A 26,250-nucleotide genomic window follows, 5' to 3' on the forward strand; every position below is an offset into this window, starting at 1 on the left:
CTGTGGCCTCGGCGGCGATTTCTGGACGCGTGCTGCATCCCCGCGTTTGGTATGAGTGTCCTCGCGGGGGCCCGCACGAGGCTGCTGCTGCCTCCAGTCTGGCGCACAGGTTAAGACTCGGCCCCGCCCCAGCTGCGGTTGCTGCGGTAACGCGGGAGGGGGCGGGTCTTGGAATCCGCTGGGAAAGTGCGGGTCAGGCCAAGAATCCTAGCGCTTTGGAAAGTGGATAGGGAAAAATATAGTAGGATTGACTTCTTTTGTAATCCACGCGTTCTCTTGTAGGCCTTTCAAAGCGTCATTATTAGGTGGAGGAGGGGAAGGGGTCGGGGACCAGGAACTTGGGCAGCCCCCGGACCCTCTGGGCCCATCTACACCTCTCCAAGATTGGGCTGGCCTGCCGGGAACTGGAGCGGGATCTGAGAATAAAAACTTAGAATGTTGACGTGAATGACCATCCAGGAACGAGGGGACCAGGCCTGGGGTCCGGAAGATCTTTTTTAAGACCCTTTGGGCAAGACACTTAGTTGCTGCCTGCTTCAGTTTCCTCCTTTACAAAATGAGGATAACAGTAGCACTGACCTCCCTGTTCGGTGGTGTGAGAATAAAAACGTGAGAATCTTTCCTCCTTTATTTAATTTCCCTTTATAGAGGAATCAAAGTGCTAGCCATCTCTTCATTTGCCACCAGCTACTCCGCTCCATCCTTTCAGCTTCCTTTTGTGTGTTCTCTTCCCTATTGGATTGTAAGCTTCTTGAGAGCTGAGACTTTTTCTTATTTGTATCCCCTGAGCCAGTGCCAGGCAAATAGTAGGCCCATAATAATAATAGGTAGGTGGCTCAGTGGATTGAGAGCCTGGCCCAGATGAGAGGTCCTGGGTTCAAATTTGACCTCAGACATTTACTAGCTATGTGACTGGGTAAGTCATTTTATTCCCATTGCTAGTCCTGACTTTGTGCAAAGTGCTTTTGGATTATCTTGTTTAATAATATACAATATACTATATAATACATATAATAATCTCATTTAATCTTATAGTTTTGTTTCATCATTAGTATAGTATAGCTTATTGTATAGGAATGTATTTTATAAGGTACTTTATAAGTCATAGTATAATATATAGTAGAGTTTATTATATCATATGTTTGGTTTTTAAAAATAATTTTTTCCCTATTACATGTAAAAACAATTTTTTTAAAACTTTTTAAGTTTTGAGTTACAAATTCTCCCCCTTCTTCTGATCCTCACTCCCTCCCTACTCTCCTTTAGAAGGGTAAGCAATCCGATATAGATTTGACCTGTGCAATCATATGACATATGTTTATAAGACACTTCACAAACCATAGAATAGTTTATCACATAGTGTATATTTGTGAGATGCTTTACCAACCATAGTAATAGTATAGTATAATTTATCATATAGTATAATATATTTGTATGGTGCCTTGCAAACTTCAAAGTGCTATATAAATGCTATTTTTATTGACATAAAGCTTTCAAGTTTGCAAAGCACTTTACCTTTTTATTCTCATGAATCTAGACGGTGCATATTGTTAATATTCCCATTTTATAGATGAATAAACTGAGTTTTTCAGCAAGCAGACTTGTCTAATGAACTCTCAAGTTCTTCCAGACCTTAAGGCCAGTTTTCTAAATATTAAACTGCCATTCAGGTAGTATCAGCAATAATAGAAATGCAAATTAAATCCACTCTGGAGTCCCACCTCACAGTCATTAAAGGTGGAAAAACAAGGAAAATGATTATCATTGGAAAGTGTATCTCCATAGGTACATTAATATACTTTTTGTGGAATAATGAATTGGTCCAAAAAATCTGGAGAGTTGGTTACATCTATGGGCAAAAGTCACTAAGGTCTCTCACTTCCACTAGGCATATCCCACCAGAAGATCATAGGCAGACGGAAAGAATTGATTTGTATAAACATTAAATCAAAGTCTTGGAAACAAAGCGAGTTTCCATAAATTAAGTAATTAATGACTGAACAGATTATGAAATTTGAATGCGATGGAAAATTGCTGCACTAAAGATATTACTGAATAATGAAGCTGAAGAGGACCTCAGAAATTAGTGATCATAAGAGATTTGACAATTAAAAAGGACATTACAAGCTACCTGGTCCAACCTCTTCATTTACAGAGGAGAATTAAGATCTAGAAAGGGAAAATGCCTTTTTTGACTCAGATCCTGATTCAAAAAAAGTCCTCTGACTCTACATTCAGCAGTTTTTCTGCCTTTCCCTGACCCTATAGGTGAATGTGAATCTTCTCTATAGCAACCTTAGCAGGTGATCAGAATGGATGATGTTTGAAGCAAATCATTCCATTTTTAGATGGATTTACCTGTTAAAATATTATTTTAAGTGGACTAAATTGTAACTAGTTAAGCTAAACTCTGCCTCCCTGTACATTATCCTAGTTTTGCCCTCTGGGACTTTCAAATGACAGAACCTTGAGATCATGACCCATGTCCCCCCTACTTCCCTCAAATCTTCTATTGTCCAAGCTAAACATTCCCAGTTCTTCCACTTCTTCTGTGAGTTGGTCTGTTGTCTTCTTCTATCCTGGTTGCCATCTTCTGGACAACCCCACATTCCTGTACCCCCTGAATGGGAGAAGTGCCAGGCTGAAATTTAAATCCAGGTTCAGACACTTACCAGTTTGTGACTTTGGGCAAGTCATTTAAACCTGTTTGCCTCAGTTTCCTCATTTGAGAAATGAACTGGAGAAGGAAATGGCAATACACTTCATTCAGTTCCTTTGCTAAGAAAAACCCAAGTTGGGGTCACAAAGATTCAGATACGACTAAAAAGACTGAACAACAACAAAAATTAGTCAATAAAGTCCCAACTATCAAGTTTAAAAAAACAACAGTCTAATGGAGATAATAGTGGCCCTTTCTTCAGTGTGTAGGACTCATCACTATGTCTACTTTTCTCTACTGAAGTAGACTACAGCTTTTCCAGAGACTTAGCATATGGATTTGGAATCCCCCAAAGTCTACCACCTGATGACTAGCCCTTAGTGATGATGAACCTCTCCAAATCTGTCAAAGTTGAAAATAGTTTATTCCAAGTCATTTCTTAAAATCCTCCCTAATATGGATGTTGTAAAGTTCAAGTCATATAATGTACACAAAATGTTTTGTGTAAATATCAACTAGTCAAAAGCTTTTGCACTTTGTTGGACCTTCCAGAACTGACAGGCTTAAGAACTCAATCTACATCATGATTAAGCATCAGAATATTACTTTAAAGGAGGATTCTAGCTTTGGCTGTTCTGTTAATATAGCATAGATAATATGTGGGACAGGTAGGGGATGCAGTGGATAGAGCAGTGGGCCTGGGAAGACCTGAATTCAAATCCAGCCTCTGACATTTAGTAGCTTTGTACAAGTCACTTAACCCAGTTTCCTCATCTGTAAAATGAGTTGGAGAAGGAAATGTTAAACCACTTCTTAAACCATATCTTTGCCATGAAAACCCCAAATGAGATTTTGAAGAGTCAGATATGACTGAAAACAAATAAGCAACAAAGATGATATGGAATATTTCTTGTTTATTTATGTTATATTTATGTTTTCTTGTTTGGTAGGGCAGAGGGAGTGCTGCCTTTTCAAAAAGCAGATTAAAAAAGCTGAAGAAAGTACAGTATAAAGCAGGGGTCGGCAACATATGGCTCTTGAGCCATATCTGGCTCTTTTGAGGGTCAGATATGGCTCTTTCTGCAGGAGCCATAAAGTCAATTTTTTTTCAGGTGCTGTTACAGGAGCACGCACTGTGAGCACTGTACGGCTCTCACGAAATTACATTTTAAATAATGTGGCATTTATGGCTCTCATGGCCAAAAAGGTTGCCGACCCCTGGTATAAAGGAATGTTATTAACTAGTTCTGAATGTATGTGTGTTTTTTTTTTTCCCTAAAAAAATGTTTGCAGTTATTCCTTTCCTTTGGAAGGTGAAATACTTCAGCTCAGGAAAGGAGTCAGCAAAAAGTAATCATGTTACCCCAATGCTTCGACATCTCACATACAAAATAAAAGCAACTGGCCCCATTACAGTGGCTGAATACATGAAGGAAGTCTTAACCAACCCAGTAAAGGTAACCAAAGTCTTATTGTCCCTCTATACTAGCCTTAGGTAAAATTATGATAGATATACCCCTGATTCCTTCTTGTACCCTTCTTGCTATTCCTTTCAAGTCCATCAAGGCACTATTCTGAGTTCCTTACTGATAGGTTTGCTCAGCCTAGCTGAAGGTCATCCTGCCAAATATTCCTCCCACATACTTAGGTCTGGCCTTTGCTGGAACCTGACTGTTTAGTGTTTTATTGCTGCTATTTTCTCCAACCCATTCATTGCAGCTTCTTGGTTCTGAATCTCAGGTACATTCTCTGTTTTCCAAGATGTCACCTAATTAATCTAATAAATTAGTTGAAACCTATGAGATAGATAAAAGTTGCTTGCTTCCTGTTAATATGCATTTTGGCTTATATTAAACTTTCTGGAGATGTTAGCCTCAACTTTTTTAGTAACTCAGGAGTACGAATTTAATGTATTTCAGACCTCAGGATAGGAAAATATTTCTTCTCTCTCCCTCCTCCTCCTCTCCTCATCTCACACATACGTATTTTAGAAGAATAGTTAGAAGAATACTTTTCCAAATCAAAGAAAAGCATTATCTCAGTGTGAATTTTACATTTTCCTAGCATCTTTTCTTCTTCCTCAGGGCTACTATGTACACCAAGATATGATAGGAGAAAGAGGGGACTTTATTACCTCACCTGAAATAAGTCAGATCTTTGGAGAGGTAAATATTTTATACTAAATGTAAAAGTGAACCCAATATTAAAGTTTGTTTGTTATGTGAATTGAAAATGTAAAATAATGAAACTGACTCTTTAAGGCCATATAAAAAAGTATATTGTATATAACTTAAGGGCTATGCAGTACATAGGTATGTGAATGTGTTTATATGCATATATGTTTCTACTTGTGAATATAACACACAATTAAAGATTCTTTATACTTTCCTTTCGTCTATATCATGGAACCACTTTATAATAAAGATTACATTACATGAAGATCTTGGTTTCTCAATAAATCAACTTCCTTTGACAGGAAAGATGAATTTATCTTATACCTGATTCCAATCTGGAGTAAACATTGCTATAATGAAATGTTTGTTTCATTATATGTATACTTAGAGTCAGTTCTGCTATAATGTAATATATGGGCTTCCAAAAAGCACTATGCTTTGCAAAATTGAAAAATAAAACCCATAAGGTTTGTGGGGGCAATGGAGCAAGGGACACAACTTTCAAAAATTTCATCAGTAACAGAGTTTTTAAAAAGGACAGGATTATGCACAATTTTATACATTATAAGTTGTTATGAAAAACATAAATACTACAATAATAATGGTGGCATCAGCGACCTCAGGTAGTCATTGGTCCTGAGCAGCTACTTGACCTGCATAGTTTACATATAGCCCAGGCTAACAAAGATTCTAGAAAGCTGGGCAGGCCACAACTCTGGGCTTTAGGCCACGGAAGGTGTATCACTGTAGACCAGCTTCCTCTGTTCACAATTCCTACTGCACCAGATGATATATATAATGGAGTCCATAACCTTGAAAAAGGCCTGAAGTTTGTGAGTTATTGTGAAATGGAATACTTGTCTGCATTCTGGCTCTTTCAGAAGAAATTGAGCATAAACAAATAAGCAAGTTCATGTTATATTCAAACTGTTCCCTAATATATCAGTCACATTGGAACAAATTCAAGTTTTCAAAACAAGTATTATAACTTGTGTGTGTATATGTTTATATTTTTACATAGTTTGTGTGTGTGTGTGTGTGTGTGTGTGTAACTGCTCATGAGTGCCTTTAAAAATTGTTGGGTGGGGGGAGGGGCAGCAAGGTGGCTTAGTTTATTGAGAGCCAGGCCTAGAAATGGGAAGTCCTAGGTTCAAATCCGGCCTCAAGATACTTCCTAGCTGTGTGACTCTGAGCAAGTCACTTAAACCCCATTGCCTAGCCCTCAACACTTTTCTGCCTTAAAACCAATACAAAGTATTGATTCTAAGATGGAAGGTGTAGGTTTAAAAAAAAATGTTTAGTGGGAGGAAAAATAGTGGTTTTGTGACATTTCATATCAAAATATATTTGTCAACATATATATATGCATATATATATATATACATGCTATAGAAAGTATAAGGTATATTGAATGTTATTTTATATATAAAATGTTATTTTAATGTATTTTTTTTTCTCCCCACAGTTACTAGGGATATGGTACATTAGTGAGTGGATGGCTTCAGGAAAAAGCTCAACTTTCCAATTGGTGGAATTGGGCCCAGGTAGGGGCACTCTTACTGGTGATATTTTGAGGGTAGGTAACCTTAGGATGTCTTTATGTCTCATGTCCCCCTTTGAATTTGTGAATATAACTTCTGTAGTTCTCATCTCCCAAGACATTGTCTCATTCTTCTATCTGTAAGAGTTACAAGAGATGGAAATGAGTTATATATTTATCAATGTTATGCTTTACTTTTGTGTGCAAAAAAGAGTATAAACCATACTTATTATATACTATTTTATTTCCCACCAAGTTGCATGCATACAGATCTGAACATAGTATGCTACTCTCATATGCACTTTAATTTCTATGTAAAACACGCCCTGTGCCTACCCTTTCAAGGTTTCATCTAAGTATTGTAAGCATCATCATCCATCCTACTTTCCCTACCAAACTCTAGGTAAAGTGAAGGGTAGCGTGAAATTAGAGACCTGATACACTGTCTCTCTGGACCAAACCCCTCTTACATTCTGGACTTAGAATGTCCTTAGTCAGCCAAGTTGGTCTGTCTTTTCCTATACACTATATATGCCTACCTATCAATTATAAATTACCTATAACACAAGTTGAAAGAGACTTTCTTGGCCCCTGGGAAGATGGGAAGAGCCACAGCCAATCCTTGACAAAATTGGAAGTAGGAATCTCCTTTTTCTCACCTTTGTTCCTCAAAAGCCCATTTTGTCCCAAACTCCCATTGTAGAACATCATTCAGATCTGCCCCAAAGGACTCTAAGCTAGTCCAAGCCAGATTACCTCTCCTGTCTGTTCTTCTTTTATGCTCTCTCCCAGTCTGTCATTCCTTCAGTTCAGGCTAATAAAGTCTTAGGAAAGCAATTTGACCAAACAAATTTGCACTAAGATGTGAATGGCTTCCCTAAAATCCTCCTCTGATTACTGAAGTACAAGCTATGGCAAGTCCTACCAAATTGAAAAGATTTCAGATTTGAGCCTGGGACAGAATTCTGTCTGTCTGTGATCCACAGACCACTCGAGATCACTTTGGAGGTTCTCATCCTCATAGAGTTGGTCACTGGGGAATAACTGTGCTGGCCATATTAACTCAACTTGGTTGGGTTAATGGAAGAAGTGCCTAACCAATAAAATCACAAATTATTTGAAAAGCTGCAAAAGTAGAAAATTTGCAGTTTTCTGCCACTTCCTTGTTTGCACTGTCAGGGCAAATTCATTTCAAATGGTTGAAACTTTCAAGCATCTGTATAGGTCATAGGATCATGGATTTGAATTGGGAAGGGACTTTTGAAGTCATCTAGTCTAACTGTCATTTTACAGATGAGGAAATGAAGGCCCCAAAAGACTTAGAGACTTGCCTATGGTTACAAAGTTAAAATAGGTAGGATTTGAATCTATGACTGCTCCAAATGCAGTGCTCATTCACTGTAATGATACCTGATGGAGAAGAGCCTCTCTCAAATCAAGCAATTCAAGATATTCCTTAAGGCCAAGCCTGGAACACTACAGAAAAAAAGGAATGTTTGGCCCAAGGCCCTTCTATTTGCCTTTAGAAACACTTAGAGGACAGAGAAAGAGAATTGGGAGGAAAGGGAGACTTTGGTGAGGCTTTTTTGAAGATCCTTTGCTCTGTCACCCTCGGGACTCAAGTGATTTGGCCTCTCCTTCTCTGGCCTCGGGCTCCTGGGCCCAGGTACTCTTAGATCATTTGGCTGAAAAGGTTTCCAAGATCCCAAATGTCGGGGTCTGGGATGGAAAGCCATTGGGGTCCAGGATCTTATCTTTTCTCTCTGCTTAGAGGTATTGACATTGATGACCAAAGATGGGATAAAGCAGCCAGACCTTGGGATCTAGACAGGGATGGGCTAGAGAAGGCTGAGGAGAGCAGCAGCCAATTCATTCTTTACTTCTGCAGTAGGGAGACAGCCTGCTCACTCTACCAGAGAAGAGGCAGCAATTAGTGCCCCACTTTCCTAGCATATTGCTCAAGTGGTATGATCATTTACTCATAATGTTTAGAAAGTTTGATTTTCAATCTGTAGGATTTTTTGTGATTTAAAAAAAAAATCTGACCACCTTTTTGTGTTTGTTTTTTTTTTCTTGGTATCTGCTATTCCGTTAAAAAAAAAAAGGACCTCACCGAATATGTTATGTTAGATTTTCTTGTATTATAATTGTTTTGCCTTTGAAAGGGATTTAAAGCAAACAGAATATGACTCAGATCCTTTTTTGGAAGTTATAGTTACTATTTCTAAAAAGTAATGTTTCTAGTGTTATGCCTCAAGGTACCTGGCTTCTTAAAGCATATTTTCTCAAAAACCGAAGATAAATGCTCTTTCCTCTGACTTTACTTATTGAGATAAATAGAATTAAAAATTAAAAATCCATTTATTGACACTAAATTTTGCAGATGTATTTCTTCCAATATATACTTAGGTCTTCAGTCAACTTGGGTCTGTGCTAAAAAACTGTGACATTTCTGTACATTTGGTGGAAGTAAGCCAGAAATTAAGTGAAATCCAAGCCTTGACCCTGACTGATGAGACAGTCACCCTAGAGCACAATGCTGAATCACCAGTGTACCTGAAAGGTATCACAAAGTCTGGAATTCCCATTTCCTGGTACCGGAGTCTGCAAGATGTACCACAAGGTAATGAATTTGGATTGACTTGGTTTTACATTTTAATCAGGACACCTCAAAATGATTGAAATGACAGTGAACTTTTATCTTACAATTCAAGACTTTAACTGTAGAGGATTCTAGGAAAGAGCATCTTTAAAAGAAAATTAACTTGTTATAGTTAAGGCCATGCTGCTTTACTTTTTAATATATAAAAAAAGTTTTTAAAAGTCACCATTCCCTGTAGTTTTTGTCTTTCATTTGTTCAGTAATATCAGCCTATTGTAGTGTGGTTAGTCCCCATTCGATCAGAAGCTCCTTGAAGGCAGGGACTGCCATTTGTCTCTTTTTTTATCCACTGTGCTTAGCACAATGCCTGGCACAGAATAGGTGCTTAATAAATGTTTTTTGGTTGATTTTAATTGATATTTAATACTGATTATGCAGCCAAAGACAAGAACAACTGAAGGAAGGAAAGGTCTAATATGTAAATTTTTATTTATTTTTCTTTTAAAAACATCTATTTTACTTAGACCAAAGTTTTTGTTAGTCCCTGTTTAGAATCTCAATGGTAATTTTCAGTAGTAAATAAAAGATTCAACTTGTCCAGAAAAACTCCCACCACTAGAAAACCAGTATTTGAGTATTTGAGGAGACCTTGGTTCTTCTCTTAACTAATAATTGATATGAATTTCTGTTGTCAATTGATTTCTCTTTGCCCCAATTATTTGACAGATTGTAAGGGGGAAATAGAGGCTTTATGGGTTCAATATATTAAAAGCTGGTCACCAGGGTTATACAGCTATTAAGTGGCATGGCTTAGATCCAGACGTAACTGCCGCAAAATTTAACATTCTTATAACTAATTATCCAAGATACTCATGATATGGAAAGATCTGTAAATTCAAAGGGAAGCAGTCAGAGGTCCTAGCAGAGTCTCAGCATTCCAACAATCTTCCATGAACCAGAAGAGGTCCTCACCAGATGCTCTCTTCCACCAAAGACCTCAGCTGACTGAGCACCTTCTCCTTTTAAAGGGATCACTTATGTGTCACTTCCTGTTCCTCCCTCCTAATTTGCATGTCCAATCACAATAGACAATTCTCATAAGACCACCTTTGGGGCAGGTCATTTGATTCTGATTTGTCCCTCACTCTAGCACATGTGGGTTATGGACCTCCCAGAATTAGAGGTGTTCTCACCTTTGGTGATTAAATCTAAAGATGGGCAGTGTAGACTTAATCTAATTATCACAGTATGAAGATAGTAGTAACTGTTCACCGTCTGTCTTATGTTTTAAACATTATTTCTACATGTTCATTTTTAAGCTGGTAACATACTTTGATCTACTTGGAAACAGGCATACTACAACAGGGTGAAATAATTGTGGAGATACATAGCAAAGGAAGAAAGTGGCAGCTATCATCCACAAGGATAATTTGGGAACTTTTTAAAAAAATATGTTGTTTTGTGTAAAAAGTGTTTTATAATTATGTTTGTAGTTCCTGGGTTTGTTTTGGCAGATACACTCCCAGATATTTTATTCTATCTGTGGTTGTTTTAAATAGAGTGTCTTTTTTTCTTTCTTCTTGCAAGATTTTGTTAGTAATATATTAAAATCCTGATAATTTATTGAGTTTACTTTAGATTCTATTTCTTTACTAAAATTATTGATAGTTTCAACTAACTTTTTAGTTGAATCTCTAGGATTTTTCACATATACCATCATGTCATCTGCAAAAAGGGGTAGTTTTATTATCTCTTTGCCCATCCTGATTCCTTCCATTTCTTTTTCTTCTCTTATTGCTATTGCTAGCATTTCTAATACTACATTAAATAATATTAATAATAATGGACATCCCTGTTTCACTCCTGATATTATTGGAAAGACTTGTGACTTAATCCTTGCTTATAATTGACAAATAATACTTGCTGATTTTAGGTAGATTCTTTGTATCATCTTAAGAATAATTCCTTTTATACCTATGCTTGCCAGTGTTCTTAATAGGAATGAGTACTATATTTTATCAAAGGCTTTTTCTGCATTTATTGATGTAATCATATGATTTTTTATTAATTTTACTATTATTTTGATCAGTCTGATCAAATACATTTTGTTCACAAATGAATTAGAGACATTAATTGTTCGTGGATAAGCAGAGCCAGTATAATTAAAACGACAATCCTACCTAAACAAATCTACTTATTCAATGCCATCCTGATCAGATTTCCAAAACATTATCTTGTTGAACTAGAAAAAATAATTTAAAAATTTTATTTGGAAGAATAAAAGATCAAGAACAGCAAAAGAATTGATGAAAATTGTAAAAAAAGGAAGGAAATCTAGCAGAACCAGATTTTAAACTGTATTATAAAGCAGTAATTATCAAAACTATCTTGTAATTGCTAAGAAATAGAAAGATAGATCAATGGAACAGAATAAACATACCGCATAGAGTAGTAAAAGATTATATTTGGAAAAAATAGAGATTGAAGCTATTAGAATAAGAAATCACCATTTGCTGGGACTGCTGGAAAGTAGTTTGACGGAAAGTAGGCATAGACCAATATCTTATACCATTCACTAAGAAAAGATCAAAATGGATACATGGTCTAGACCAATGGTTCCCAAACTTTTTTGGCCTACCGCCCCCTTACCAAAAAAAATATTACTTAGCCCCCTGGAAATTATTTTTTTTTTAATTTTAATAGCAATTAATAGGAAAGATAAATGCACCTGTGGCCATCACCTCTCTCCTGGATTGCTGCAGCACCCACCAGGGGGCGGTCGCGCCCACTTTGGGAATCACTGGTCTAGACATAAGAGGAGATATAAAAAAAACTAGAACAGGGATCATATTACCTATAAGATTTATGGATTGGAGAGGAATTTATGAGTCTATAAGAGATGGAGAGCATTGTGAGTTGTAAAGCGAATAATTTTGAGTCTATTAAATTAAAAAGTTTTGTGCAAATAAAACATGTTGCCTAGATGATAACAAAAGCAGAAAATTGGGAATTTTTTTTCATAGTTTCTTGGATAGAATTCTTATATCTAAAATATTTAGAAATTTATGTCAAATTTATGGAAATAAAGAGCTATTCTCCAACTGATAAATGATCAAAAAATTTGGACAGTTTTCAGATGACAAAGTCAAAACCATATAATATGAAAAAATGCTCTAACTCACTACTGATTAAGGGAAATGCAAAGGAAAACAATTCTGAGATACCATATCACACCCATCTGATTGGCTAAAATGGCAAAAGGAGAAAATGACATATTGGGAAGGGATGTGGGCACTAATACACTGGTGAAGGAACCATGAATTGATCCAGCCATTTTGGAGACCAGTTTGTAATTATGCCCATAGAGCTATAAAGCTCTATATCTATTGATCCAGCTAGGTCTGTTTCCCAAGTAGATCAGGACAAAAGGAAAAGAACCTATATGTTCCAAAATATTTATAGCTCTCTTTGGAGTGGCAAAGAACTGGAAATCGAGGGGAGATGTGTCATTGGGGAATAGTTAACGAATTGTGATGGAATACTATTGCACCATAAGAAACAATGAGCATATTGATTTTTTTTTTAATTTGGAAAGAACTTCATGAGATAATGAAGAGTACCAAGAGAACATTATATACAGTTGTATGTATAGGTTTGCTATTTGAAGAATAACTTGTGCAAGTTCACCTCCAGAGAATGAACTGGGAAATGGAACGCAAAAAAACAAATAAATATGTTTTACTGGATACCTTCTGTTGTGTGGGGAAGGGAAGGAAAGCCTAGATTTAAAAAAAAAATTTTTTTAAATAGGGGGAACAAACCTTGTAACAATATAATCTTGTAATAATATATATTCAAATAAAATATAATACAACATTTTATATTATATTATAAAATATAGTAATAAAAATATAAAATAAAAATTCAATATAACCTTGTAATAATATATGTATGTATACATAAATATGTATGTATATATATTCAAATAAAACAAATCCACACAGTGGATGTCCCAAAAGGTTAAAAAAATTGTATATTTAAATGTTTACTATTTTTCCTTTTCTCTTTTTAAACAGGTTACAGTTTTTATTTAGCACATGAATTTTTTGATGCTCTTCCTGTGCATAAGTTTCAGGTAATGATGGAAAAACTTTAATTCTGTATTTGCTTATTAAAGATGGGAATCCAACATGGTGCAAAGAAGAACTTTATGTTATTACTTTACCTATTTACTACTTCAATTATTTTCATCCACGGAAGTTATATTTAAACGTGTTTGTGTGATGAAATTTTGAAGTCTTAGGAATAAATAATAGAAAAATGGACACCAACAAAACATTAAGAAAGATGCTATAAAAATTGTAATAAATAATAAAGGTTACAGTGAGGATTTAATTACTCATAGGTGGGAAAGGGTATTTTGTGTTCTAGTGTGGCATATAGGAAAATGTTTTCTTTATTCTTTTAGAACATTAAAAATTATTTGCAGAGATTGAGAATATTTTTTTCATTTTTCCTCATTTTGATGGGGATAGTTTAGATTTGGTAGCATTTATAAGCATTTAATGTCAAGAAAAATTGCAGTTATTCTGTTAGGTGGAGCTTTATACACATCACTTATATGTGATGTGTATAAATGTCATCTCTCACCTATTACTTTTAATATTTAGCTCCTCCTTCTGTAACACCTCCTTCTGTAATCTGAGAACTATATCCTTGCTCTGTGACTACTTCTGCTTCTCACCTGTAATGGCTACTATGGCAACATTCCTACATTTCACCAGGAAGATCCATAAAGTATTCATAGGGTGGGAGCCACTTAGAAAATCAAATCCAAATTATGATATTTGTTTAATTATCTAGAAAACCCAACAAGGATGGCGAGAAGTTTTAATTGATGTAGACCCACAGGATTCTGATAAACTGAGGTTTGTGTTGGCCCCCTCTGCCACCCCAGCAGAAGCCTTTATTCAGGTAAGATAAAGATTTGGTATTTTTTTCCTTAACTTTGAAGTGTGCAGCTTCCATTATCTCATAATTACTTAGATGTATCTAACAAAAATAGTCAGTTGATCAGCAAGCATTTTTAAACATCTGTTATGTGCCAAGCACCATGCTAGACTAGGGAAACAAGACAGAAACGAAATAGTTCCTACTCTAAAGGAACTTCCATTCTCTAGGGGTAGAGATGACAAATAAGCATATTGGGATATATAAATATATACAGCATCTAGTCAAATAATTTGTAAATTTGGAGTAATTTGGCGGTAAAGTCACTGACTACTAGGGCTAAGGGGCTGAAGAAAAGCCTCATGTAGCCCTTGAGCTGAACTTTGAAGATAGGGAATTCGGGGAGAGGTGAGGAGGTGAGGCATTCCATTCATGGGGGCAGGTTCTGCACAGGCTGTGGGTACAATGTGGGCATGAGAAACAGCTGGAAGACAAAGCGGGCCTGGATTGTAGAATCCTGAGGGGGAGAAATGTGAAATAAGGCTATAGAGGGAGTTTGGAGCCAAGTTGTGAAAGGCTTCAAATGGCAAATGGAAGAGTTTGTATTTGATCCTATAGGTAATAGGAAGTCACTGGAATCTGAGGGCTGTGGTCAGACCTGTGCTTTTGGCACGTCTCTTTGGCAGCCATATGGAAGATGGATTGGAGGAGAGTAAGCCTGGAGGCAGGATGTATGCCAATTAGGAGGCTGTTACAGGAGACCATGCAAGTGGTGGTGATGATCTGAACAGGGATGGTGGCAATGTGAGTGGAAGTAAGAAGGAGAGATGTTGTGGAGATAGAATTCATAAGAAGTGGCAACGGATTGGATGTGCGGGATGACAGAGAGTGAGGAGACCAGGTAGTTCAGAAGAGGAAAAGGGAAATAACCAAACTTTTCCTTTCACACCTCATAGAGTAGGTAAAAGGAAAAAGGTATAGTATAGATGCTATTGTTTTTTAAATTGCATTATTGTTTTATTTTCATTTGTAAAATTATTGATACTTTTTTTTAACACAACAAATACTTCCCAACCAACATCAAGGCAAAGAAAAGTGCATTTCCCCTGCCTTACTAAAAAAATGAGATGATCGATTATTAGCAGAAATAATCATAGAATTGTATTTGGGACTGGGAGAGATCTAAGAGGTCATTTGGTCCTGTCTCCTCATTTTACAGATGAGAAAGTAGGCCCAGAAGGCAACCTTGCCCAGGGTTACACCAATAGATGGTAACAAAGCTGGGATTTAAGGGCAGATTTTCTGATTCCAAGTCCAAGGTTCATTTCTCTGCACAGTATTGTGTCCTTTAACTTCAGTAGCATAGCACTAACACTGAGAATGGCTGCATTTGGCCAGAGTTGTGTTTCCCCCCCTTTATTGCTACCTTCATTGGGTATGTTGTTCTTTTGATTCTTGCTTTTTGTCATTCTGCATTGCTTCATATAAGTCGTCTCATGTCTTTCTGAATTCCTCATATTTGTCATTCTTTATTGTACAGCAATGTGCCACAGTGTGATCAGCCAAGAGCTAATTGTTGAGCACATATTTTGTTTCTCTGTAGTTTTTTTCTTTTTCTTACTGTCAGTCAATTAATTGGGAAATAGTTGCAGTAGTAGCATCTTCTAGGATTGAACTTCCACATGAAGCAATAACAGATGTTTTTGACCTATAATATTTTCAAAAGGTATTAAAATTAAATATTTTATTTGCTCAATTTTTAGTTTTCATCAGAAAATTACCTTTATTTCCAATAAAATGAGCTTTCAAGATCACCTCAATTCTTTTAAAGTCCATTTCCTCATTTTGGCCTGTAGATGGCAATCATGCCCCAGTCAGACTGGCATTTTATAAATTGGGCAAAAACTCTTGATATTGTTTTGGGGCATCAGGATTTCAGAAATATTTACTTGCGTGCCTCCCAAAATCATCCTATTAACAAACAAAATGTAAATGGAATGCTTATTATTGCCATTTTTACTGATACTTTTAGAGCAATGATCAATGTAAAACCCAAGGGCTCTGTCTTTACAATGTGGTCCAGTTAAAAGGGTACTGGAGTAGGAGAAAGGAATCCTGGCTCTGCTACGTACTCCCTGTGTTGCCTTGGGCAAGTTTTTTCACTTCTCTGGGCCTTAGTTTCCTCATCTGTAAAATGAGAGATTAAACTGACTAACCCCCCGAACCCGTTCCAGATCTGCGCCTATGATGATCCTATTCCTCTCATGGTTATATATTTTCTCACAGCTTTCTAAAATTTTCTAAAAGTAATTCAATTTAATATTTATAAAGTGTCTACTTCAGTGTTAGGAGTTGGTGATAGAAAGCAAGATATCACATGATATTCACCTTTTCCTATTAATAGTTAAGAAACTGGAGATAGGCATCTCACATTTATGCTCTTAAACTAAAGGTTCTCAAAACAACCAGGTGCCATCATCTGGAAAGTGAATAGTCTTATCCATTTATTTCTTTAAACTATGGCCTACTAGAAGTTCTCTTTTTCTCTTAAGATAGAACATGATTGAGCAGGCCTTCTTCAGTTAAGTTTATTGCCAGCATTTATTCCCTCCTAATTTAACTTAGCACTAAGACTACCTTCCAAAAAAAGATCATCTAGCTTTCCATTGTAATTACTGTTTTCAGTTCAAATGACCTTGTGGCCTAATCCAAAGAAATTTATGCCAGGACCCACAGTCCTTTGTTAGCAATTAAAGGACCCAGTTGCCCAAGCATTCCCAGGTTATCTTTAAATCTACTTTTTTCCTCTTCATCTCAAAGAAAGAATTTCTGCACAATAAGCCATAATTAACTTTTTTTCTTAGAAGCTCATAAGTGTAGATAAATAGTGCAACAGTTTTTAAGAGGATATAAAATAAAGTAAAAATTTCTGATAGATAAAAAGCAAATTTTTAGTATAAAACCTTCTATTTTATTCATATTATTAAAATATCATAGTTTACTATTAAAAACTATTATAAAATAATAAGCAGTTTCCTAACTTTACATTTATCCCACAATTCCTAAAATTTGTCCATCTGATCAACTGATGTCCATCTGCCTCAGCTGAGTCAGAAATTAATTTATTGTTCTGATTAATCATTTCATTTCTCTGGTTAACTTCCCTAGTTAAAATAAATTTATTGGATGATCTTTATGGTTAATTCCAGCAATAACACTCTGTGCATCCACAAGAGTGTTTCTTCTTGGTTTTTGGCTCTGAGAATTTCCCAAAGTGAGTAAAACAAAGATGGAGGATTTTGTGGTCACTTACCTTTGTGAGTGAGTGGGGCACTTCAAGGCATGGCATTCTAAGAATTTCCCCAAAGGTTACCAGAGAAAAATTGTTATGTAAAAGAATGAATAATAGGCAGAGTCATGGCTAAGGAGAACAGCTAGGTGGTGCAGTGGATGGAGTCAGGAAGACTTGCTAGCTGTGTAACTGAGCAAATCACTTACCCCAACTTGCTTTAGTTTCCTCCTGTATAAAATGAGCTGGAGAAGGAAATGGCAAACTACCCTAGTACCTTTGTCAGCAACCCCCAAATACAGTCACAGAGTCAGACACCACCGAGGCAACTGAACAATGAGAAACGAAAATGCCAGACTTTAATGTTGACGCCCAAGTGCTCTTTGTGCGGTGTCTTATTTGTTCCTCCTGACAAACCAGTGAGGCAGGTGTGTTATTACTTCGGATCCCCATCTCTCGGGTCTCCCCCTTTGTTTTACTTCCTAGGCCTTCACCACCTCTCGCCTAACTTCGTGCAGCAGCTTCCTGATTGGTCTCCCAGCCTCTCAGGCCATCCGAACCCAGCTGCAAAAGGCATTTCCCTCAGATACAGAACTGACCCTGCAGCCGTCCTGGGCATTCACTTCCTGTGGCTTCCTCTAAGATCCAGCGTAAACTGTTCTGCTTTTAAAGCTGTGTCCATCCTGACCCCAGCCCCGATCCTGCACTCTGCAGCTCTGACAAACTGGCCTCTTGTCCTCGCACGTGGTGCTCCCAGCTGCCGCTGTGTGCCTTGTCACAGGCTCGTCCTCCTGTGAGCAGGGCCCTCCCTCCTTACCTCCTCCCCTTCCTTTGAGATGGAGCCCAAGCCCCTGCGGCAGGAGGCCTTCCCTCATTCCCAGACCTGCCAGTGCCCTCCCTCCCAACTCCCTCGTCTATGCCTGTATGTGTGCATGTTCCCATATAATATTCTGTTTAGGACGAGTAGGTTTCTATATGTACTCCTTGTCTCCTTGAAAGAGAGATTGTTTCATTCATTCTTGTGTCCCTCCTGCCTAGCATCGTGCCTGGCACGTGCTCATGATTCAATAAGTACTTGTTTGGTCATATAACTAATGTGAATGTTCAAAGCTGAATCTGAATGTATGTCTTTCTTCCTCTAAGGCCAGAGCTCTATCCAGTACGCCCTGATGTCTTCTGAAGGGCTCTGTACCTTCTGTCTTAGTATGAATGCCAAGACACAAGAGCTCCAAGGGCTAGGCTTGGGCTAAAGTGATTTGCACAGAGTCAAACAACTAGGTCATGTCTGAGGCCATATTTAAACCCAGCTCCAGGCCTGGTGCTTTATCTGTGCTACCTAGAGGCCCCCACTCATTCTTTTTAATTATCAGAAGACACTGCTAGGAGCCGCACATACAAAAAAGTAACGAGTTTTATGAAAATTCATACTCTAACCTTTAGAGTTATACAAAAGTAGACTCAACTTCCTTGAGAACTAGTAGGTGCCCTGTTATTTGAGGTCTTCCAGAAAAGATCAGGTGTTCACTTGCTGGTACACCAGAGCAAGGATTACAAATATTCCAGTTTCCCTCGTGATGATGGAAGAAGCAAACATTTCTCTCATGAAAATAATGTGGCCCTGCATTGTCTAGAATGAAACTAACTTCATGTTAGATACACCATTTAATGATGTTAATCTCAGTGATGAGCAAAAGAATTGATAGAAGTCAAATATACTATATACTGGCTGCTTTTCCAAGATCCACCTAGTACTGGACTTTATGAAAATTTGAGACTTTGAATCAGCCTAAATGTCCCTGAAGTTGGAAGAAATGGATATTATGCCAGCCCAGAACCATCAAGATTGTTGCCAAAAGTTTGCAATAAAGAATAATACAAATAAATTTTTACATACTAGCATGTCTATAATATTTATAAATTTTTATAACAGAACTAATCAAATTCAGCCACTAAGGTATATTAAGTTAATAAGTTATATGGTATCTGTACCCACTACTGTGCTGGATGCTATGGAAAATACAAAAATACTTGGATCTATTTATAATTTAATTATAAATTAACTTGAAGAATTGAGGGCCTTACATTCTGACATTAAATTAGAAGGTAATAGTTGTAGATATAGGTTATCACTTGAAGATTTATACTAGTAACAATTAAAATAATCTTTTTTTAAAAAACCTTACCTTCCACCTTAGAATCGAAATTATGTATTGTTCTAAGTGACTTGCCCAGGGTCACACAGCTAAGAAGTATCTGAAGCTAGATTTGAACCCAGGACCTCCCATCTCTGGGCCTGGCTCTCAATCCACTGAGCCACCTAGCTGCCCCCAACAATTATAATAATCTTAAATGTGCTTGTTTATCTGATTAAGATACTCTTTCAAAGAATTGAGGGCCTTATACACTGACATAAAATTAGAAGGTAAATAATTTTAGGTACCATGCTATCACTTGAAGATTTACACCAATAACAATTATGATAGTCTTAAATCATATTTATCTGCATAAAGTAAAAGAGTATTCTTTTAGTAACAGTAATGCAGACAATTGAATCTTTTACTGGAGGAAACCAAAGCTCTACTAATGTATAAATACCAGATAAAACACACACACACACACACACACACACACACACACACACACACACACACACACAGTTATATGGAATTCCTTAAAAGTAAGGAACACATTCAAATCAGGCCTCAGACACTTCCCAGTTGTGTGACCCTGGGCAAGTCACTTGACCCCCATTGCCCACCCTTACCACTCTTCCACCTAGGAGCCAATACACAGAAGTTAAGGGTTTAAAAAAAAAAGTAAGGAACACAAAAAGATATGAAGTATAATTTTTTTCAGTACAGATAAAATGTGCATATTAATAAAGTTATGTGTCTGATCTGTTTGACTGTTTCTGCATTCCTATTTGTGCTAGCCTGAGGAAACAAGGGATCATGTGGAAGTGTGCCCTGATGCTGGAGTTTTCATTCAGATACTTTCTAAATGTATTGAAGAAAATGGAGGTGCTGCACTGATTGCTGATTATGGCCATGATGGGACAAAGATGGACACTTTCCGAGTATGTATGACATTAATACTACCTATTAGTAACCATGGTGCCTGTTCATCATAAAAGTAAATTTGTATCTTAAGTTCTTTAGGATTCTGTGATTTTATTTTTCATCTGAGTCTTTTCCACTCATACAAATTGAAAACTGTCAACAGTGGTACAATCCTGGGGTCCCACACCAAACCCTGTTTTCCCAGTTTGTCACCCTGAGCCTGTGTGGATTTTATAGATGCTTACCTATGTGTTATTTCCCCAATCTAATATAAGTTCCCTGAGGGCAAGCCCAAGGACTGCTTCATTTTTGTTTTTGTATCCCCAGCAGCTAACACAGGGCCAGCACACAGTAGGCACTTTCTACATGTTATTGGCTGATTGATCCAGCCATTTACAGAGACAAGCAGGATCTAGGCAACAGGAGATCTTGCCATCTGCCCTGCTGCTATCTCTCTCTCTCTCTCTCTCTCTCTCTCTCTCTCTCTCTCTCTCTCTTTCTCTCTCTCTCTCTCTCTCTCTCTCTCTCTCTCTCTCTCTCTCTCTCTCTTTCTCTCCCTCCCCCTCCCTTTCCTTCCCTCTCTCCCTCTCCTTCCCTCTCTCCCTCTCTTTCCCTCTCCCCCTTCTGACTTTTCAGTCTTTGATCAGTTGATCAGAGAACAATAATCAAATCAGTATTAGGTTTGTTGCTGGAAGGGATGTGAAAATTTGTGTGTGGGGGGCGGGGGAAGGGGGTGGGCTTTCCTCACAGCCTGGGGCTTCCTAGTCCAAAGCTCCCTTTCCCTGATGAGCTCCCCAACATTTATTCTGTCCCCCAGGGCAGTGATGGCAAACCTTTTAGAGACCAAATGCCCAAACTGCAACCCTCCCACAGCATGTGACCCCCTGCCTTATCCCAGACAGGGGAAGGAAGAAAATGCTCGCATTGGGCTGCTGAGCAGAGGGGTGAGTGATGAGAGAAATGTCCTCAGGTGCTCATGGAAAGGTGGAAGGGAGCAGCCCCCTCTGGCACACATGCCAACACAGCCCTAGGAGAATCTAAGCTCCTTAAGGGCAAGGGACTGTGTTTCTTAGGATAGCATGTATCCCAGTAACTACCATAATGCCTACCACATTATCAGTACTTGACTGATCTCAGTTTTCTCAACAGTTTTCACTAGATAGTTAAATTCCACTGTACACTGGCATCCTCCCCAACTCCTGCTACCATTCTTTATTCCCTTTCAATTTTTAATCCAGTATCATCTCAACTATCTGCCTTTTCTGCTTTTACTCCTGAGCCGATGAATGAAATTAGAATAGATGCTTAACCTGAGGTCTGCAAACTTAAAAAAAAAGTTTTGGTAACTATTTGAATAGAATTGATTTTTTGTAATGCTATGCATTTTAAAAAACTATTCTGAGAAAAGGTCTATAGGCTTGACCAGGCTCCAAGAGGAGTCTATGAAACAAATCCTACATTATGAGGGAGTCACCATCATGCCAACCAAGTTCCTCTCATTTCCCAGGATCCTCAGAGATGTTCAGGAAAGATTTTATTCTTTCATATTTTCTCCCCTTCGTAGCTTTCTGAGCTCTTCTTTCAACCTTCCCAGTGCCATCCTTACCCTGTGATTTCTCAGCTCCTAACTTTGCCTCCTACTTTTTCTTGGAATTTCATTTTTTAATTATGAACTTAAATATCAAATAAGAGAAGCATTTCCACATACACATAAAACAAAAAAAAAGGAGTTTATAGGAAACTGCAAATCTCTTATTATATGGCTGGCTTTTTAAAAAACACTATCATAAATTCTTGACATAAAATTTTCTGCTTCTCAGAATCTTTCCAGCCTTCATCCTATCCTCTTCTGTTCTCTTCTTTTTCATTAATTTTTTGGAGGGTTACTCTATCCGTGCACCCTCCTCCCCTCTCCCATCTTCCCCCCATTGGAAAACAAACAAATAAAACAAAATTCTTATACTTAGTATGTATATTTGAGAGCAAAACAAATCCTCACTTTGACAGTGTCTGAAAACATAAGCCTTAGTCTGCATTTTGAGCCCATTTCCTCTGGATCAAGAAAGGTATCTTCCAGGGATGCTCTTTTGTAGATGAGGCAAGTAAAGCCACTGAAAAATTTGTCAGTATTTGTTCTGATGTCAGAGCCGGATGAAGGGCAGTAACCAGACTGTACCTGGACAGAGCCACTTTTGTATTGCATAGAAATATCATTTCAGCACGAAGGCCTGCACTCCTTCCGCTTCTCTACCCTTGCAGTTTAACTTCCAAGCCCATCACTGAAGCTTAAAAATGAAGTTTGAGGTTTTTTTAAAAAATAGGTTGTTTGAGAGTTTCTACAAGTGTGTCTTCACCCTGTAGCCAATCTGGTAATGAACTTCTCTGAACAGTTAACACTAAGCTACCAAATGACATTCCCAGGATACATCACTGGGATTGTACTTCTAGCTTGGCACGACCTGACAGACAGAGCTTAGGCTCCATTGGCAAAGTCTCAGAGAACCCAGGGCTCTTCTGTACTGCAAGAAGCAGCGGAGATGGGACTGCTAAATAGCTCAGTGAATAGAGAACCAGGCCTGGAGATAGGAGGTCCTAGGTTCAAGTGTGGCCTCAGATGCTTCCTAACAGTGTGACTCTGGACAAGTTACAATTAGAGAGCTTTTTAACCTTATTTTTAAGGAACCATTTACACTTGCGTCTAAATTCTTACCTCAGCCCTCTCTCTCCTTTCTGACCCCTTTCATGAATTTTCCATATTCTACGTTAATTCCAATCTAGTATGACTTGTTATTATGAAAATCATCTGTCAAATCTCTTAGTTACTATATTCTTAATAATTAATTCTGGGATTGTGTTTCCCTCCTAACCTTAGCTATTATCTACAATGCACTTAAAAATTATAGCATTTAATCTTTGTTCCTACAGTTGGTAGTCACAAACAGTCAAAACTAACCATTTCCTTTATTATATTTAAGGGCTTTTGTGGTCACAAGCTTCACGATGTCTTAATTGCTCCAGGAACAGCAGACCTAACCGCTGATGTGGACTTCAGCTTCTTGCGGAGAATGACTCAAGGGAAAGTGGCCTCCTTGGGCCCTATACAGCAATGCAGTTTTTTAAAAAATATGGGCATTGATGTCCGATTGAAGGTAATAGTTTGTGTGTTTTGTTACCCACTGCATGATTTATAAATCTTCTTGATATCCTTTTTAAGAAATCTCCTAAATGTGAAGGAGCCTTGGCTGCTGGCTCCAGTTCTGCAATATACCAGTTGTCTGAATTCACTTAATCTTTCTTAGCCTGTTTTCTCGTCTGTAAGAAAAGAGACCAAACTAGATGATCTTCAAATCATCTGCTGCTCTTTACATTCAGTGATTTAAGTCATTTGTATCATTAATAGCTTGAAGATGTCTTCTTGTTGTAGTCAAAAGCATGAAACAGTAATTGCATGTGAATACAGAATTTTTTCAAAAGTACTCAGCTCTAAAGCTAGGCTGGTAAATTTGGAGCATAGTTATGGAAAGGTAAATGATTATCTTAAAACAGGAAACCTAATAGAATTCATAATATGGTTGTACAAAACTCTTAACAGTACACAAAGTATAGTTTGAAATGTTATTCCAAATAAGAACATTTATCCCGTAGAGAATACCTAAGATTCAGGGACTATTATATTTTTCTCACATCCTTATTTTGTATTTCTAGAGAAGAGAATAGAGACAAAAAAAAAAAATTCTGAACTATTGAAGAAAAATTTTAGGAGGCCTGAATCAATTGTTGGTGCCAGAGCATGGCACATTAAGTGCATGCCTTCCTCTCTGATCTGAAAATACTGTGGCAGTTAGTACCACACAGTTGGTAAACTAATTTGGGGGGAATATCAAAGAGTATTTATTACTAATAAAAACCTCTTGTTTTCAGGTTCTTTTGGACAGTTCCAGTGACGACGCTGCTACAAGGAAACAGCTGATTCACGGTTATGATATGCTAATGAATCCCAAGAAGATGGGAGAACGATTTAATTTTTTTGTCTTACTGCCCCATCACAGACTTGCAGGTGGAAACACATGCCAATCAAAATCAGTACCATCACCTGTAGCTGGCTTTGGAGAACTTGTTTGGAAGTGAGGCCACAGCTAGGCTACTTCTCCGCTGTGCTCACCTCTTCCTCACCCCCCACCTTTTAGATACTCTTATCTTCTTTCCCATTTTGCATCCTCCCACAAAAAGAGAAAACCTAAAGAAATTGAGTTTTCACTTTGTGCCACAGCTAACTTATCTCAAAATGCATTATCATCTTTCTAAACTGTTAATAAAAATTATTAACTTATGAGGGGTTTCCTTCTGAAATAATTATGAAATTTTATATGGATTTTGGATATGTATAGTATTCATAACTATTGTTTTAGATGTAGAGTGAATATGAGAATAGGAATTTCCTTTCACTTATTAATTTATCAATGAAAGGAAATTCCTATTCTCATATCGGCCAGAAGGATCAAACACACAGCCTACCAACATTCCTAAAAGTGCCTATAGAGGGCAGCTGGGTGGCTCAGTGGATTGGGAGCCAGGTGTAGAGATGGGAGGTCCTAGGTTCAAATCTGGCCTCAACACGTCCCAGCTGTGTGACCCTGGGCAAGTCACTTGACCCCCATTGTCCACCCTTACCCCTCTTCTGCCTTGGAGCCAATATACAGTATTGATTCCAAGACGGAAGGTGAGGATTTTAATTAAAAGAAATTAAAAAAAATAAAAGTGCCTCTGGAACCAAATTAATTGGTAAATACTTATCAAAATAAATAAAAATAATATAAAACATAGATAACATTACATTCAAAATCGGCAGGAAGTGGCCAGCAGGGTAACTAACGTATTGTATTTGAATCTGACACCACTGTTGTGGTCAACTTGCCAAGACTTAAAGAAAAGAAATCACCTGCAGTGAAAGAGCTTTCTCATCTAAGAATTTTCTTATCTTGTTTATATCCCTTATTCTTTTATAATCCAAATAATACCTCTGTTCTTAAAACTTCAGGCTTTGTTTAGTCCTCTGATAACTGTAGCAGCTGAGAACAAGTTTTAGTTTGAGAACTATGGGCAGTAAAAATGATCCCAAACTTGGATTTCATGAAACGATGCAGAAAACCTTCCTCGTATCTATTTTTCATATTGTATTAATAGAATTGAGACCTTCATATGCATACCTAGCATTCATTCTAGAAAGAAAATAAGCACCAGTTTCTCTTAATAAGTGCCCCTACTTCTGAAGCAGCAATTCCATTTGAAGATAATTTCTCCTAGAATAGCACTAGCATTACTGAGATCCAGAAAAGTAAGTACAACAAAGAAAGAAAAAATTGTTATTTATAAAAGTCTTGAAGAGATAGGGCAGTTATTCAAGTCTTCTCACCAAAAATGGTCAACTGAATAGGGAAATACAATTTATTTCCAAGATAGTAATAAGATATTTACAAACAATAGGATGTAACAAAAATATTAAAAAAAGAACTGGACAGTGTCATAGGCTTCATATTTTACAATAACAAATATTTCTAGCAAACACTAATTTTTCATACAATTACAACTTGAATTCAAGATAAAAAAGATTATTTATGCAGGTTATACAGCATTTGGAGTAATTTAGCCAACTCCACATTATCTGACAGTGACTTCACATCAAATTGATTTTTTAAAACACTTTTTTAAAAAAATGAGTGCAATTAATTTCATGGCTTGCAATGTTTGAGTACAGAATTTTAGCAAACTAATAACATTCCAGTTTTTTTTTTTAACATTATGTGGTCCAATTACCACTGATCCCAATCTTCACTGCATTGTGTGAAACAGTGGGCCTACTGGCCCAGAACTGCTGCATTTCTACATGTCTGTTATAATAATCTGGCTCATTCATCCTTAATTTTTTTTTTTGGTGAAAAACAGGCTAACTTTGAAAGAATTTAGGGAAATATTATTT

At 37.3% G+C, this 26,250-nt stretch overlaps 1 protein-coding gene across 1 annotated transcript; it reads left to right on the forward strand.

The window, feature by feature from the left end:
- The first annotated feature begins 8 nt into the window (after window positions 1–8).
- NDUFAF7 (NADH:ubiquinone oxidoreductase complex assembly factor 7) lies at window positions 9–24,583 on the forward strand. Its single transcript, XM_044660623.1, has 10 exons — window positions 9–109; window positions 3,953–4,116; window positions 4,744–4,824; window positions 6,299–6,409; window positions 8,783–8,996; window positions 13,052–13,110; window positions 13,839–13,949; window positions 20,147–20,290; window positions 23,249–23,422; window positions 24,195–24,583. Exons 1-10 carry the CDS (start codon window positions 52–54, stop codon window positions 24,399–24,401), a joined length of 1,323 nt encoding a protein of 440 aa, XP_044516558.1. The 5' UTR covers window positions 9–51; the 3' UTR covers window positions 24,402–24,583.
- The last annotated feature ends 1,667 nt before the right edge of the window (window positions 24,584–26,250 follow it).

Source organism: Gracilinanus agilis, chromosome 2 (genome assembly GCF_016433145.1).
Source record: "Gracilinanus agilis isolate LMUSP501 chromosome 2, AgileGrace, whole genome shotgun sequence".
NCBI classification, from domain to species: Eukaryota; Metazoa; Chordata; class Mammalia; order Didelphimorphia; family Didelphidae; genus Gracilinanus; species Gracilinanus agilis.